Source organism: Fulmarus glacialis, unplaced genomic scaffold, assembly GCF_000690835.1.
Source record: "Fulmarus glacialis isolate BGI_N327 unplaced genomic scaffold, ASM69083v1 scaffold9717, whole genome shotgun sequence".
Lineage (NCBI taxonomy): Eukaryota > Metazoa > Chordata > Aves > Procellariiformes > Procellariidae > Fulmarus > Fulmarus glacialis.
The window spans coordinates 21,741-38,156 of NW_009223788.1; the positions used below are offsets into that span (position 1 = coordinate 21,741).

A 16,416-nucleotide genomic window follows, 5' to 3' on the forward strand; every position below is an offset into this window, starting at 1 on the left:
ATACAAGCTAGGTGAATCATACCTCAATGCTTGTAGCGTTGGACTAATCTTGAAGACCTTGGAGATATTAAAAGCTTAACTGGTCAAGGCTCTGAACGACCTGCCCTAGGCTGAGTCTGTCTTGATCCTCTGCTCCTCTGGCTGGACAGACAACATCCAGAGGTCCCTTCCCATCAGTATTACCCTCTAAATTTTAAAGTTTGACCATGTTAACATAGACATGGTGTTAACAGAGCTTTCAAGGACCAAACCTTCACTCGAGTTGTACTGAAAAACAGAAGTCCATGCCCTTACGTAGAAACATTAATGCCTGCAGAAACATTACTGTAAAAACATTATCATCTAGAATCCAATTACAATAGTTTCAACAATCTTTGTTCCCATAAAAGAAAGCCTGACAATATCATCAGCCATCTCATACTTTCCAATTTGACTATTTCGTAATACTTAAATGCTTCAGGGTTATTTTAGTAATGCTCCTGTTCCAGCAGAAAGCTGGAAAACAGGACACTTCTGCCTGGCTCGTCCAAACCCAAGATGACCCTTTACGGTTCAAGACGGCTGGAAGGTCAGAGACCACTGTTATATCTTGTAGGTTACAAGCCCAGCTGGAAGAGCCCACGCCACACAGATCTTCAGCTGCTGCCAGACCGCTAAGGCTTGCACGGGGGTGCCAGCTCCCAGGGTCAACATCCCGTTGGACCCTTAGAAATGTCTGCTCAATGTTATCAGTTTTACGTCCTGCTCCAGTAATCCCAGTACCTCATGTTTGTTAAGGAAACTCCTCACCGTAAGGTTAAGGCATAGGGCAATGTACAGAGACCTTAATTATCTCTTATCTCACTCAAATTCTTTGCTGAACTAGGTAAACCGGCCACGTGCCTACCTAAGAACTGAGCTCACCAACAGCAACGCGTTCCTCTCTGCTTTCTGTCCTCCTCCTCTCCTCCCTCCGTCTACAGGCTGACCCAGCTGCTGCTCTTCCTCTACTGACAACACACGACGTTGACTTCAAATTCTCCAAAATCTATTGCCTAATCTTAAAATGTGTTGGATGAGGAAGCCCTGATTTCAGAAGTCTTGCATGCTCCACCTCAGAGTATGTTTATGGTCAAGGCTGTTCTTCCCATCCCTGCTGCAAAATGCTTTTAACAGCCTCGGAGAAAAACACCCCTCTCTTAGACCAGCCTCTCTAAGCACTTCAGACTGTAGAAAAGTTGATTATTTTTGACAACAGCACAGAACATACACATTTTATAACCAGATGGGTGACTTACAGGAGAAGACACGCACCTCCTTCCAAGGTAGTAGCACCAGGCACCCTAGATCAGTCCCGGTGAACTGTGCTTGAAGGAGGATCTTGCTCCAGTTCCTGGGACTGCCCGCCCTCCAGAGAAATGGGGCTCACCAGTAAGCACCCAGCACAGCCCCGACCTTCTTCTTTTAAACTCTCCCACAGTTAGGAAGACGACTGAGATACGAACCCCAGATCTGCTATCTAGGAAGCCTGAGCTCATTACATCTCCCCACCTCGTCTAGCTGGTCTCACCTAAACCCCACTCAAATTCTTCTCTTGGGTGGCAGCCGGTAACAACGCGTCAGCATCCGCACGGGCATTTCCTCTGCTAGGCGGAGTCACGTAACCGCGCGCCGCGCGCGGATGAGAAAATTCACCTACCTTGGTGGTGACGCCGGCGGAGTGTAAAATGCAAGTGCTGAGGGAAAAGGCTGCTTTTTCAGTGCTTGGACAAGATTAGGTTTATATTCAGGGTCCACGCACCATAACGAACCCTTTCCATTCACCTGCAAGAAAGAAGTACTGCAAATTAGAAAATCCAGGGACCAGGGTGTTACAGTCATTTCTAATTTAATATTCCCAAGACGCAGCAAAATGCAATGATGTAGGTAGGCATCCATCGCTGTACGGCTGATGTACATCACCTGCATGAAAAGTGGATGCTCCTAAACGAAGCGTGCGGTCCCGAGACCCTCATTATATGGTACGGAAACACCCGTCTTGCAGCTTGGGATAGCATCTCCAAAGCCCCATTTCCATTCACGTTCGTCCGCTGAAAGCTGTAAACCTTATTTAAACACTTGGTAGTTACAGCTGTGAGTTTAAGGATCTGTCCAGCCTCAGTGAATTGATCAGCAGTCTTTTGATTAACAGGTTGCTAAGTAAGAAACCAAAGCACCTTTCCCTTTGCTTAGATATGGCCGCATACTAATTTAACTTTACACCACCCTGTCAAAGCAACTTGCCGGATGCCCAGCTACAAAATAGAGTGTTTCCACTTTTTCAAAATCTGAAAACCTAATTAATGTATTTCTGATGCACCTAACAATGTAAGCACCGCTGCGCTAGTCATTCTTGATATTAAATTTGATATGCCGAAAGTGAAGCAAGATAAAGCACCTCCTGCTCCTCTCAAGGGTTTCTTCACATATTTACTATATAAAGAAAAAAAAACGGTTTTCCGAGCCTGCTAGTTCTCATAACGTAAAGAGGAAAATTGAATAGAGAAAGTTGAAACAATTCTATAATCACTGAGCTGATAGATCAGCTAACAGCTCCACAGGTAGCGGCGCCCGGTGTTTTGGGGGAAAACAGATGTTACAGGGGTGGTCATGCACATGGCAGAAGGCTGGGGCAGCTCTACTCCTGAATGGGAAGATCCTTCTATAGGATTTTGGGGGGAAAAGTCTCAGAGCAAAAACCCAAGCTTCGTGGAGCGCCTCCTGCGAGCCCACAGAGGCCAGCTGGCCGCCTCCTGCCCCTATCAAGGGGGTATTAATACCATTTTATGGATGGATACTCCACGACTTCTTTAAGACTGAAAAGGACCCACAAAGCATGTAGGTCTGTGGTCCTATTTGAGTCACGGGACTTTTCCTGAAAAGAGGAAATATTTTGCTATCAATAGTGAAAAATCAAATCAGGGAGAGCTCCAGCTGAGAAACAGAGAGATGCTGCTCTGTAATTTATTTTTTTTAACCTGAATCTTTCTTATACTCATCTTTTCACGCAAAAACTGAGCACAGCCTGTAAGATACCTATCAAGAAGCTAACCTTTAATTAAACAGCCGATTCCATCACCGCGGTGACTGGCAGGATGCTTTAGCTGGCTAGGTACTAATGGAGGGTATCCTCCCAACTGGCTCCATCCATCATCTCAACAACAGACTAATGCCCTGATCCCTCCCCTACCCCTCTCCCAGAGCCGGACCCTTTCCCTGGCCAGCCAGCCGGCTCATTACTTTTCCCCTGTAAAAGACCCTGCCTAACTCTGGCTTCTTTCCCCGCCCCCCGCCTTCGGTAGCTTTGAGGCTTTCGCCCTCGGGGAGCAGCAGGAACTCCCCTGACCAGCACACCGCTGCTCAACACTATTTTATCTGCTAGGTGAGCACTTCCACTTGACACCTAGTTCAGTTCAGCTGTGGGCTGCAGCCAGAATGGGCTTAGTTCCCCTCTTTCATCTTCCCAGCCACTTACTCCCACCAGCTTGCTGCCCTGATAATATAATACAGCGATTTTGGGTGGGTGTTGCATCGGCGAGCTGAACCGGGGCACACCCTGAAGCCATGCAGACACTCAATCCAATGCAAGAGGCGATAAACAGGGTGACTTCTTCTTTGGGTAGTAAGATTGGGTTAGGTGTTAAGCAAAATCACACTTCCACTGACCATTATTTGTACTAAAAGCAGACATTGAGCAAGAGAGGATGCCCATGGGGCTGCTCGTGTGCGCCGCTGCGCTCGCATCTGCTGCTTAGCAGAGACACGCAGTGGAAAGCCAACACAGGTCTGAAGTTAGGGCCACGCTTTAGGGGAAAGCCGTGCACAACTGGAGCCGAAAACCCCACGAAACACAGATACACCCAGCTTTAAAACAAAACAGCAATCTAACCACAGCAACAAAAGACGACTGTGCCATTTCTTCTAGCAAAGACAAAGCCTGGGCGATCCAAAATGCTAAACCGCCTTTGGAGGTTACTATTTCACATCAACAGTGGGGCAACAGTTGATGCGCTAGCTTGTCCTGGTTTCGGCTGGGAGAGAGTTAATTTTCTTTCTGGTAGCTGGTGTGGTGCTGTGTTTTGGGTTTGGTATGAGAGGAATGTTGATAGCACACTGATGTTTTAGTTGTTGCTAAGAAGTGCTTGCATAGTCAAGGACTTTTCAGCTTCCCGTGGTCTGCCAGCTGCACAAGAAGCTGGGAGGGAGCATAGCCAGGACAGCTGACTCAACTGGCCAATGGGGTATTCCATACCATATGACGTCATGCTCAGTATATAAACTAGGAGGCGTGGTCAGGAAGGGGGGATCATGGCTCGGAGGCTGGCTGGGCATCGGTCGGTAGGTGGTGAGCAGTTGCATCGTGCATCACTTGCTTTGTACATTCTATTATTACTGTTGTTATTACCATTACTACTACTGTTTGACTTTATTATATTTCAATTACTAAACTGTTTTTATCTCAACCCACAAGTTTTCTCACTCTTACCCTCCTGATTCTCTCCTCCATCCCACCGGGGGGTGGGGGGTGGGTGAGCGAGTGTCTGTGTGGTGTTTAGTTGCTGGCTGGGGTTAAACCACGACATAGCTGAAATGTAGATGTAACTGTTATTTACCATCTACCAAAATGTCCCTCCAGAATCAGCACAGAGCAGCCACCAGACTGTTTTGACTCTCCGTCTCAAAATGGAGAGTTTAATTGTTAACGAGATGATTTTTTGGTCTGACTATCGTCTCTTTCGCATCCTTCTAACATTTCTTATTTGACTTGCAGGATTTTATCTAGCCAAATGAAGAAAATCGGGAAGCAAAATAATTCCTGCATTTTGAAGCGTTAGACTATTTCATAACAACACCAAGTTTCCAGTCCCCAGCATTTTGGGGCTTGATTACAGCAACATGGGTCGGAAACAAGATGCCCCCCACAGTGCAGCTTTGTCCTTTATCTTTACCACCACCCCACCACGGTCCCTCCGCTGCTAGCAGTGAAGTATGACCACTGAGTATGACCAGACCAGTGAGGAGGAACCGAGGCGGAGCAACTCAGCCAGCACCGGTGGCTTGGGCTCGCTGCAGAGGCAGACACCTGTTCCCGCGCTGCAGAAAGCCCTCCATGACCTTCAGCCCCGGGCAGCGGCCCCAGCTCCATCGGGTATGGGCAGTTCTCACCAGTTGCTTCCACTTGAGCTAGGTGAGCCACTGGAAAATATTGTGTGCGTGCATGGAGGTATATCGTATATTCACCAAGAGGTTTATCAGGTAACAGACATCTCTCTCCTATCTCTACAGGCTTATAGGTGGGACCTGCTCTTTGCCCAAATATCTGAATAGCCACACAGATTGTTTACCACCACCTCCTGTCAAAGAAAAAAAGACAAGCCCTAAAAGAAGAAAAAAAACCCTAAAACACATATCGAGCAAGAAGAAGAAAGGGACATCTCTTGGAAGATATTCAAGCCCTGTCCCCCCCGACCTCCAGAGGAGACAGTGGTGGGGCCACACCAACGTGAGCAGTGGAATGCCAAACTGATGCTTGATGCGGATGCCACTCCTGCCTTCTCGCACCTTTTCTCCCCAGTGGTATAGACTAATAAAAATTCCCGAAACCCACAATCGTAAAAACAAGTCTAGCAAAGAACAGGCAGACTCTTCAGGGCTTCCAACTCCAAACCGCTTTTCACTTCAGGTCCTCCCGTGCTGTATATCAGACACTGCTCCCTCAAATAAAGCAATATCCCACTGTAGACCTCTCTCTCCCCGACCCCAAGGCTGTGTGATAGTACTTCAGATGCAAAGAGCATCAGCAATATCTTCTGAGGATCGCTAGCCCGCAATCACACCTCCACATCTTCAGGGGCACCAGGGCCACAGCAGAGAGGCTGGAAGGCAAGCAGATGTCCCAGGGACCGGCTCCAGCACTGTCCCCCCGCTTTCCATCAGCTCCATCTCCCAACCGCAGAGAACCACTGAAACCTCGTCTGTCTGGATGATTGTGGACATGAGCTCAGCTGCAGCTCTAATAAGAAAGGGTATTTCAGCTCGTAAGTCTATCGCCTGGGTAAACCTTGACAAACCACTTAGATACGGCAGCATCACAATATGTGCATACAGAAAGGGTAATGTATATTTTAGCAGAGATTTGACATACATACATCCTCTTTCCATGGCATGAGAAGTTCCTCCTCCTGACTGCTGTGCTGGCTCATAAGACATCTCAAAGCAGTTACTTTCCCTTTGGCGCCCTTCAACTCATTAAAAGAAAACCATAGCGTACAACATTTTTCAGCGATCCAAGCAAGGACAGCCTTCCCTCAATCTCTGCTGAATACCATCCTAGACTCCCGAACGCTTGCAGCCTGCTGCGACAGGCAAGGTAAAGGTATTTAGCTGGCTGATACGAATATACGTGCAAACAGAACGACCACCCACAGCTACGTCTGCAGCACGACGTGGCGCAGCTCGGTGGAAATAGCTCTGCGGAGTGAGGGAGTTGGTGCTGGGGGATCACCTGCACGTGCCTTGGAGGTGTTTTTTTTTTTTTTACTCCAGATCTGCTACAGCAGATCTCGTGGACAACGTCTGGGAGCAGTCAGGGCACAGCACGCACGCTCCTGCAGCACCTCTTCCAGGTTAGCACCAGCCAAAATGAATCCAACTCATATGTCCCGAAACGGCCCTGCAGTGCCAGCTCACTTGGGTAAGTGGGAGAAAAAATCAGGAGATTCACTTCAAAACATGAAATCCAAACCAAAATGTTAGCGTTACGGCAAACACGAGGACGGACTCTTCTTACTTTTGCTGCCAAACCTCCAAGAGATGATTTCATAGCTGTCGGCCGGCAGCAATAGCCAGGGAGGTGTCAGAAAGCAGCCTGCCCTGGGACGTGGGGGCACAGACCCTCCCCTCCTGTCAGACATTTACGCTCCTCCAATACGAGAGCCCAGATTCATTTGAAAGGCTTTAAAACCCTTCTTACCCTGACGTGACAAAATAAAACATGCTCCGCATGCAACATGCCATAGGCACCTCTGCTTCCACGGGCACTCGGCATAGAAGAAAGCTGACTGCGTGCTCCCCTGACTAATGGCATCCCTTAAGATGCCATTAACAAAGAAAAAATGGAAGAAAATACAAAATTATCTTGCCCTCTCAGAGAAGCACCCAGAGGCGTTGCTAGCGCATGCTTACAGGCAAAACAATCAGCAAGACAAGCCTGGAAGCTACGGCCGCTCGCTGCAAGAAGTGACACCTGAGGAGCTCATCCAAAGGGGTCTGCAGCATTCCCGTCATCCGCCAGATCAATCCCCGTGGAGTCTGCGCGTGCCACCGACTTATTTTGCTGGAAGAATCTGGAGCAGTACACTCATCCCGTCCTTTTCTAAGCAGGGCAAAGGGTAAAGATTTAACTACTGTGTGTTGGAAATGGGGAAGCTCCAGCAAAGTTTCAGGAGGGGCTTTTTTTGGGGTGGGGTTTTTTTTTTTTGGTAAATGGAGTTTCTGTTCTTAAGAATGAGAGAGTTGTGCAGTCTCTAGAGCCTTGGGAAAACGCTGACAGAGCACATCAGCACCACCTTACTGGTAGTGGTGGTACCGACTCCACGTTCTGTTTTTCCTACTAGAAGTGTCACACCCAGCAGCAAGCCAGCCTTTGGCTTTCCTTCAGCTTTCCACTCCGAGCCCAGCAATACTGGTGGAGTCGGCAGGGGACCAGGCAGTCTCAAGCTTCTGCCACCCACATGCCAAGACACAAGGTTTGACTGGTAACTCCTAACCGGCGAGGGTTTCCAGGCTGGAAACGGCTGAGCTTTAAAGGGCAGATTCACAGACAGCAGGAACTTGTACACCGATTTAGGAGATTTCCCTTCTCTGCCCCAATTCTTTCGAAACTCATGTCTCCCTTCCCGGAGAGAGCCACCCAGTCCTTTAAGGGCACCTTTGCCATCTGCGGCAGCGTGCGGTCGCTGCTCAGGTCCGCGTCCTTCGCACAGGCACGGCTTGCGGCATCGCAGTTACTCCATTACAGCACCTGGAGCCACAGTAAAAGCCCGTCCTAACACTCGGCAGGACTCAGCTATGGGGGACTTACTGGCCTTGCCACACAGCAGTAAAAAGTCTTTTTTTTTTTTCAGGGCAAAGCAGCAGCTCGGGAAAACAACACCCTAACAATTTAATGTAAAAGCAGGGATATTGAGAAGCGGTGACGTTCACTCCTACCAGCTCGAGGCAGTCCTTCCCGATGCCCACTCAGCTCCAGGACCTCTATCTACAGCGAGAGGCTGTCAAGCACGGCAGGCATTGCATGCGTTTCTGATAACAAGCCTGTTCCCACTTAGGCTGACCTCCAAGCACACGGGTCCAGGATTTGTTTGTTGACTTTTGGTATGTGGTTTGTTGGTTTGTTTAAGTCAGAGCTGGCTCTTTGAGGAATGGGATGGGAAATGAGAGAGATGGAGGAAGGAAGTCACTAGTAAAATCACACAAATCAGAAGAAGAAAGAATTTGTACAGAAAAGAGTATCCTTGACTTTACAAGTGAAGCTTGTGTCACACTGATATGTTATGACAGACATTAAAGAAATACAGTATATTAAATGCGGGAATTAACATGGTTATTCAAAAGCTAGAGCTCTGCTAAGTGTAAGAGAAGATCACAGGTGAAAAAGTCAGTTTAATATTCAAGACAGCTTTCAGACTGAGAAACACTCAGCCACGTACATACAGCGTGCCTGCAAGCAAGGGTGCCCTGCACCCAAACGGGCAACACCCGTGCGAGCCAAGCGGAGAAGCTGCTTAACATCCCGGGATCTCTTCTGCTTCCCGGTGCAATCGTAGCTGTGGCCGTGCTGGAAAAGCAGGGAAGGAGGAACACACCCCGAAATGTCAGCGTGGGAAAATGGAGAGAGCAACAGTTTAAGAAGCTTCAGCAAAAAGACATCTTAAGACAGATGCCTGCAATTTCAGGCTGGGTATTGTGGGCTAACAAAATGGTAAGTAACTGGAGACAGAATCCTTTGCAATAGCACATTAGCCAGCTTTAAAAAGGATGCATTACAGCTGGCTCTACCCAGCTCATACTAAATAACAAAACCAAGAGACTTTTGTCATCCTGTGATTTCTCAGAAGTGGCATTTCCAAACCATCTCCAGCTGCAAATAAAGTGTTAAAGGACACGGAGGGGGAAAAAAACCCAAACCAAAAAGTCCTTGAGAACAACAGAATCTTCTCCGTTTCCCCCTGAATTTCAACCTTGATCCACCTCCCTCCCGCCAGGTCTCACCTTGCCATGGCTTCTCTCCACCTTTCGGAAACACTTGTTCAAGGAGAGGTTGTGTCGGACCGAGTTCTTCCAGCCAGTGGGTGCCGTGGCGAAGTAGGGGAAGCGCTCCAGGATCCAGCTGTAGATTTCTTTGACCGGCAAGCTCTTGTTGGGGGAATGCTCGATCGCCATGTAAATGAGAAGGCTGAAAGAGTAAGGGGGTTTGGAAGTGGAGGATTTTTTTTCAGGGTTCTGGTAGCAGGACGGCGAGAAGGATGGCACGCTGTCGCCCTCAATGTCATATAAAGGGCTAACGATCAGAAGACCCTCACTTCCGAGGCTGAAGTTTGTTAGAAGGTTAGTACTTTCATGCAGCCAGTTCAAATTCGTGAGCTCATCGTCTGCTGAATCTCTGTCCACCACAGTGGCCTTCGGCCTGCCAGCATCGCCTGCGTCGGGCAAGCTTCCCATCCCGTGACACTGCCGTAGTCCTGCAGCTTTTTCTGCTCCTGGTGTTTCAGCTTTCTTATCCGGAGTCATTCCAGTGACTGGACCCATTTAGCTTTATTGGTCTGCAACAAAGGAGATGGTCAGAGATCAATGCAAACCTTCAAAATCACGTTCAGGGGCAGCCCATCAAACCCAAACGCAAGGCTGTACCATCCCCACGCTGTGCAAGAACACTGTAGTCACTGCTGAGAGCCAGGGTCCAACATGAGCCCCCCAGTAAGCTTATGAGCATGTGTTAACTCCCCCCCAGATTCTAACCAGAACTGAGGGTAAGCACTTGGAAACTGCGGCATCTATCCTGCAACGCCAGTTTGGACACAGAAATAATGGCTATTTTGATGTCAACATCTGAAATCTGAAAAAGACCTTAACAGGTAGGATCTAATCCATTCAGCTCCCACATTAACTCTTTAGTTATACTCACTATATTGTAAATTGACCCTATTTAGAAGCATTTACCTTTGGTGCCCAAAGAGTAAAAAATAAGTTGCAAACCTTAAATCAGCCCGAAGTAAAGTTGTGGTCTCAGCACAAATGAAGTCTTTTAACCCCCTACAAGTCACAGTCATTCCCAAGTACTACCTCCTGTTTCCACCAGGGAAAGATCTGGCCAGCCCATCGGTTCAGCTGGGTCCCGCGGAGCTGCCCAGGTCCGAAAGCCCTTCCTTCCCCCCGGCAAGGGCTCGCTGTCCTAACCCCGGCTCCCCCGCAGAGCCGAGGGCAGTAGGACCAGCTCTCGACGGGAGGGGACCATCGCTGGGGTGGCAGCTCAGACCTGTTGTAGCAATAATGGCTGACCACTTGCTCTGAACTTTTCCCTAAATGAAAAAATATATATAAAAAATAAAATTACATCTATTAAAAACTGCCACCCAGAATGCACGGTCTAACAGGCTACCCATGCTTCAGAGGCATTACACTAACAAAAAGCATCTTCTTGCTCATAGAGTTTTAAAAGGGGTCATCTAGCAAACTACGTTAGGCTATCAGCTCTTTTTTCTGCTGGTGTGACCATGTTAGAACTTCACTGCACCTACAGCTTTGGCCAACATAATTGTACCAGACGTACACACCAACAAAACCACGCTAAAGAAGTAGTGTGTGTATCTATCTATATATATGCACAGGGGCTATACCAGCCTGCTATAAACGTAAAGCACCCCGACTATGGATGCAGTTTACCAGCAAAGCTGAGGTTCGCATTACCTGTAAAAAAAAACCCAAATAAAAAAAAACCAACCTCGTTCCCTGTCCCAGTACACGTGCTATCATTCTGGTTTCATGCTCCAGCTCCTACTGCAAGAGCTCAATTGCAAGACTAGGACAGTTTCCATATCATATCTCACCAGACAGCTCTATGCAGTTACTGGATATTTCCTCACAACAGTTTTTAGTAAACACGTGGCTTCGTGCACTTACATCTTCTCCTACAAACTGGAGGCAAGGAGTTGGCCAGCTTGCGTACACGGTCTGGCTGTCCCACCTACAAAACCACACGGCCGGCTGGCTCCAACCTGACAGCCTCACTGCGTCCACGCAATTACGCTGCCCAGCCCGCCTGGAGACGTATTTGCCCAGCCTCCTTATTTTGGAGGAGGGGAGCGACGTGGGCGATGACATAGAAAGGCAAGAGGATACATCTGTTTTATGCCCCCCAACAAGAGCCGGAGCCCTGCCGGCCCCTGCCTGGTGCCGGCCAGGCGGGGGGTGCAGAATTTGTGCCTCCCCCAGAAAACGCACTGGGTTTCCCACCAGCACTTTCTTCTCCTCTCTTCATCTGCTCATACGCTTTTGGACCAGCTATTGCAAAGCTGTTTTGACAGTGACACCTGCACCTATGCTTACCAGTACCAGTACTGGAAACCATCCCCAAATTTTCTATTTAAGTGCAGGGATGGGTATGATTAACTACCACCTAGTCATTAAAAAAAAAAAAAAAAAAAGGCAAAGCGAACTGCTCAAATAGCTGGTCAAAAATAGCTTTGCTCTCGCTACAATTTACTTCTCCCCCAAGCCATCAGAGCAGATTTATATTGGCAGTCAGTGATTGCTGGCTTTAAACACAGCAATATATACATATGCTTATGTCACTTTTTCAATCCTTTCTTAAATCAAAAACCAAACGAAGAGCTAGTGATAAAATTCACACAGCGAGACAAACCCCAACTCTCCTGCAACGTGAGTTGCACCGTTTTCCTTATAGAGATTAACTTTACCTCCTCGTTCCAGTGCCTCTTTAGCCAGCTACGTACTAGCTTACACCTCTCAGCCGTGTACTAGTAATTTTAGCACTGGGCTCATGTTGCATGAACTATCCCTTTGCAAGTCTTCAGTCAGCACAGTAGATCAAGAACACGCACACACACATGCAAGTTTTAGGTCACTATATTTATTCCTTTGGTGAAACGGGGCAATAAAGTCTGTTTTACAACACAAATATGGCCTGGGCATGCTCACAGTCTTCTCAAAAATATAGAGGGAAGAAAAACTTATTAAACTGGCACTTAAAATCAGGTAGGCTTTGTGGTGTCAATGCACTATTTGATTGCATGCTATTATGTGTTAGCAGAGAATCATTAGAATAATTAATACCCTACTTTAAAAAAAAATTATTTGCAAGCAATATACTTACAGTAAATGATACAGGCTAGTGCCACATTTCTCTTAGTAGATGCATTACAAAAATCCACATGTCTCATATTACCTTCTTAGTGCCCAGTTCACCACCTCGCACATCTTCTACATGAACACATCAGCAGAAATTAAAATATTTTTTCTGGAAAGCTATAAAGGCCATTATTAGACTATTATCATCTAATAAATAAGAAACAAAACAACAACAACAAAAAAATCACAGTTCCATAACTACTGCAGTTTTCAAAGGGTGTTCTCCAGTGGTCTAAACGGAATGCTGCATCAAGGGTAATTTAAATATAGAACCAGCAGAGTATGCAACAGGAAGAGTTACTTTAATGAGGTAATACTTAACTCCATTGCGATGGCAGTAACAAGACTGGTAACATTGAGGACCATCAACCGGTAATTTTGGCGCTGCCTTTCTGCAGCCAGCGTTCCTAGACAGCATCACCTCAGCCCCAACGACGTAACGTGCTTTATACCACGCTAACCTACTCTTGCTTCGCTTGATCTCAGAATATTGTCACCTCTAATTCTGCCCAGTTTACTCTGGCCTGCTGCTGCATCAGTCTGAAGAAGAAACCAACACTGGCAGCCTTCCTACTGCAAAGGACTGCAAAGCCGTCAAAAGCTCACCCTTCCCCTACACAAAGATCAACCACCATGACTCCAAGGGGTACCCCACAGACGGGCTCATTAACAGACATGTTAATGTCTGTCTCACCTCTCAAGCACCCAAAGACCACGTGGACCATAGGATCTCCTCACCTCTCAAGCACCCAAGGACCCCATGGACCACAGGATCTCCTCACCTCTCAAGCACCCAAGGACCACGTGGACCACAGGATCTCCTCACCTCTCAAGCACCACGTGGACCACAGGATCTCCTCACTTCTCAAGCACCACGTGGACCACAGGATCTCCTCACCTCTCAAGCACCCAAGGACCATGCAGCCCATAGGACCTCCTCACCCCTCAAGCACCCAAGAACCATGTGGACCATAGGAACCATCTCTAACTATTCAGCTGAAGCAGCACTACTTTCTGCCCATAGCAGCCTGGTGGGGAGCAACAGCAGTGCCACTGGAGTGTATCCGAAGGCACACAAGTGCTCAGCTCATGTGCTCTCCAAAGCCCCTCTTCATTCACGCAGACCCTTAATGACATCCAAAATTCACGATTTCTTTTTCTCCATGTGTGCTCTGCTTGGCCGTAGGCAGATGGGACTGTGAGAACACAGCTTCCAAGCTGTCGTTTCTAAGATTACCACTCCCAATATTTGGGATTTAATATTTTATTTAAGGGTCATGCGATTCACCAAAGCCATCTTTGCTGTAAGCTAGCAGGGTTTTGTGGACAGGGATGACCCAGCGGGAAAGCCACAGTAAGAGCAAGGAAAACAGACTATGAGAAGAAAAGAGCACGAAGAAGCTCTCCAGTGCAGACGTCGTGATAAAACTGTATACGCTCGGACCCTCAGATTTTTTCCTAATGTTTCTCGCTGTTATCGGCTAGAAGGGTTGATGCAAGCAAAGTTATAGGTAGCCACGAGGACTTGCTCTGCACAGTGCTCCCAGCCATGCTGCACTAGCAGCGCCGATGTGAAACAGGGAGGCAGGGGAGAGGGAAACCCCGCAGAAAGGCAAGGTGAAGAGCACACGTGAGCATTGCAAGGCCGCTCAGTGAAATTTATCTTATCCTTTATTCCCTTACCGCCACCTTCTCCGCCTCTCCAGCTACTCCCGGGGCAGCAAAAGCCTTGCAAGAAAACCATCTCCAAATGACACGCAGCTGCTCAGCTGCTGAGACACGCTCTCTGTCCCTCTCCTCCGGCTCTCCCGCAGCCACTTCTTACCGAAGGAGGATGGCAGATGGCAACCATTTAACCGACGTCTCCGGCTGGCACGTTGAACGCCCAGAGACTTGCTGCAATTCCCACGGGGACAGCCCCAGCCCCGCACGCAGAGCCCGGAGGCAACTCCAGCCGTGCAAATGCAGAAATAACGTGCTTTAAGCGCACCTCTAAAAAACGTGCAGCAGTTTACGCTCTGTCCCATGTGCTTTGCCGTTATCAATAAGTACACAGTAACACAGCATGCTGCTTCTAATTAGTATTAACACTTGCAACTGAAAGACGAAGTATTCAAAGCCTAAGAGCATCACGCATCCAAACCCTAAGGAACTCAAGCATCTAACTCCTGTAAGCACCTTCAAAAGAAAGGCCAACCAAAATATCTACTCCTCAAATACAAAGTACTGCAGCAGAGGTGCACGTTACTTTGCATATACAGAGGACTACGATTCTAGGGTAAGAAGATTAAAAGGCTGCAAAGTCAACCGAGGTTGCTCAAATAAAAGTTAGGGCGAGAGAGATGACCATTTGTCCAGCAGTCTTGTGATTTTGGCATCGCTCAAGAGTGCACAGAAATAATAAACGCTGGTCCAGCACCCAAAGCCCAGTGAAGTCCTGCTCTTCCAGGCCACTCGCTACCCGGACAGCACAGCCAAAGGGGCTGCTTAAGGCTGCAGCTGTATTCAGGTGGCAGTCAGGTTCAGAGAAGCCCTAACAGATCGGAGGAGATTGAACGGCGCGAGACAAGATAATTTTTGTAATCTTTTTTCAAACTCACTGAAGAGCTACGTTTGGGAAAGGTTATGGGGGCTGGAAGGTCCTCAGCCTAGTGGAGCACATCTGGGGTCAAACTGGGTTTGCACACCCCCATACACATCCCCGGCTATGACTTCATTTTGTCAGAAGACCTTGAGCACCACTGTGTTCTGCCACAGAAAGGAATACGTCAATGCATAAGCATTATATGAAGACAAAGCTGCTTTAACCAAACTGGGAGTCCACTTGGGCACATCCTCAGGCCAGCAGGGAAGCACGCTTTTTTTGCAGCAGCCCTTCTTGGAGAAGTCTCAGCTCCAGCAGAGTCCAGGTCCAGGGGACAAAGCCATAGTAGATACCTCCATTCCACCAAAGGTGACCTTCTCCAAAACCAGCAGCACTGCAGGTAACAGTGAACAGCCATCGTTTTAGTACTACGGCCAGCACGGCTGGACTCATCGACCCAACGAGAAAGAATTCAGCCTTTTCGTTAAAAGACGCCATAGACATCATCCATGCCAAGTTAGCGCGTGAACAGAGCTGCTGCTGCTGCTGCTGCTTGGCCCTTCTTCACTCTCCAGCGGCATCAGATGAAAGGTGCCGTTTGGCATCTGCACAACATCAGTGCCCCAGGTTAGGACAACCTTCTCTACAACTAAATGTACCTATTCATTTCGGTAGGACCAGCCAAGCAACCAGGTCACCTCTGCTAGTAGCAGGAAGACCTGCTAACAGTGCAGTAATTTCCCTCCAGATTTAAAAAATAAAAATCTTAAAAAAAAAATTAAAAAGTCTTACCACACATTGTCTAAGCCTGAGGAGTAGAATAGGATTTTAATCCAGGAGAAGAGATAAAGAGAGCAGCTCTGCAACTGCGCTCTTTGCAACAAGGTCAGGGCATGCAGCCTTAGTTACAGAGCCGGGGCAATTTGCGTACTCTACACACAACTTTGGGACTAACATATACGCGCTCTGAGAGATATTTTAAAAGACTGGTATGTGCCTTTGCATGCAAGCAACTATACCAATAGCAAACTCTTCTAATGATTTTTCATATTCCCTTGCATTCATGGGAAGCGTATCGACTCCAGGGCTTGTCCTGACTTGAATGCATCGATGTGGGTATTGTGTTGCTAAAACAGCACAAGAATTACACAAATAAATGGCTGTCACCACTCACCTACACAAGTTGACAATAAACTTTCAAGACAGCACAGGACCAACTACAAGTTTTTGTGCATTAGAGGGAACAGCAACAACAACAAAAATCTTGGCACAACTAGTGAAAACCCATCGATAAAAAGCACCGCATCCGCTTGACCGGGAGCACTAAAAGCATGACACCAGACCATTTTTTCCCCCCATTAATTTAACCTTCCCTCCCCCCCCCC

General features: G+C 47.7%; 1 protein-coding gene across 2 annotated transcripts in view; it reads right to left on the reverse strand.

Annotated features, from left to right (window-relative positions):
- The window catches only part of FOXN2 (forkhead box N2), an 18,290-nt gene extending 8,447 nt beyond the window's left edge, over positions 1-9,843 (reverse strand). For both annotated transcript variants that reach the window (XM_009581921.1, XM_009581920.1), the window contains exons 1-2: positions 9,292-9,843; positions 1,679-1,803 (exon numbers count right to left, since the gene is read on the reverse strand). In XM_009581921.1, the coding sequence (XP_009580216.1) occupies positions 1,679-1,803; positions 9,292-9,828 (662 nt within the window). In that variant the 5' untranslated portion in view covers positions 9,829-9,843. The remainder of the gene's footprint in view (positions 1-1,678; positions 1,804-9,291) is intronic.
- Positions 9,844-16,416: the final 6,573 nt, after the last annotated feature.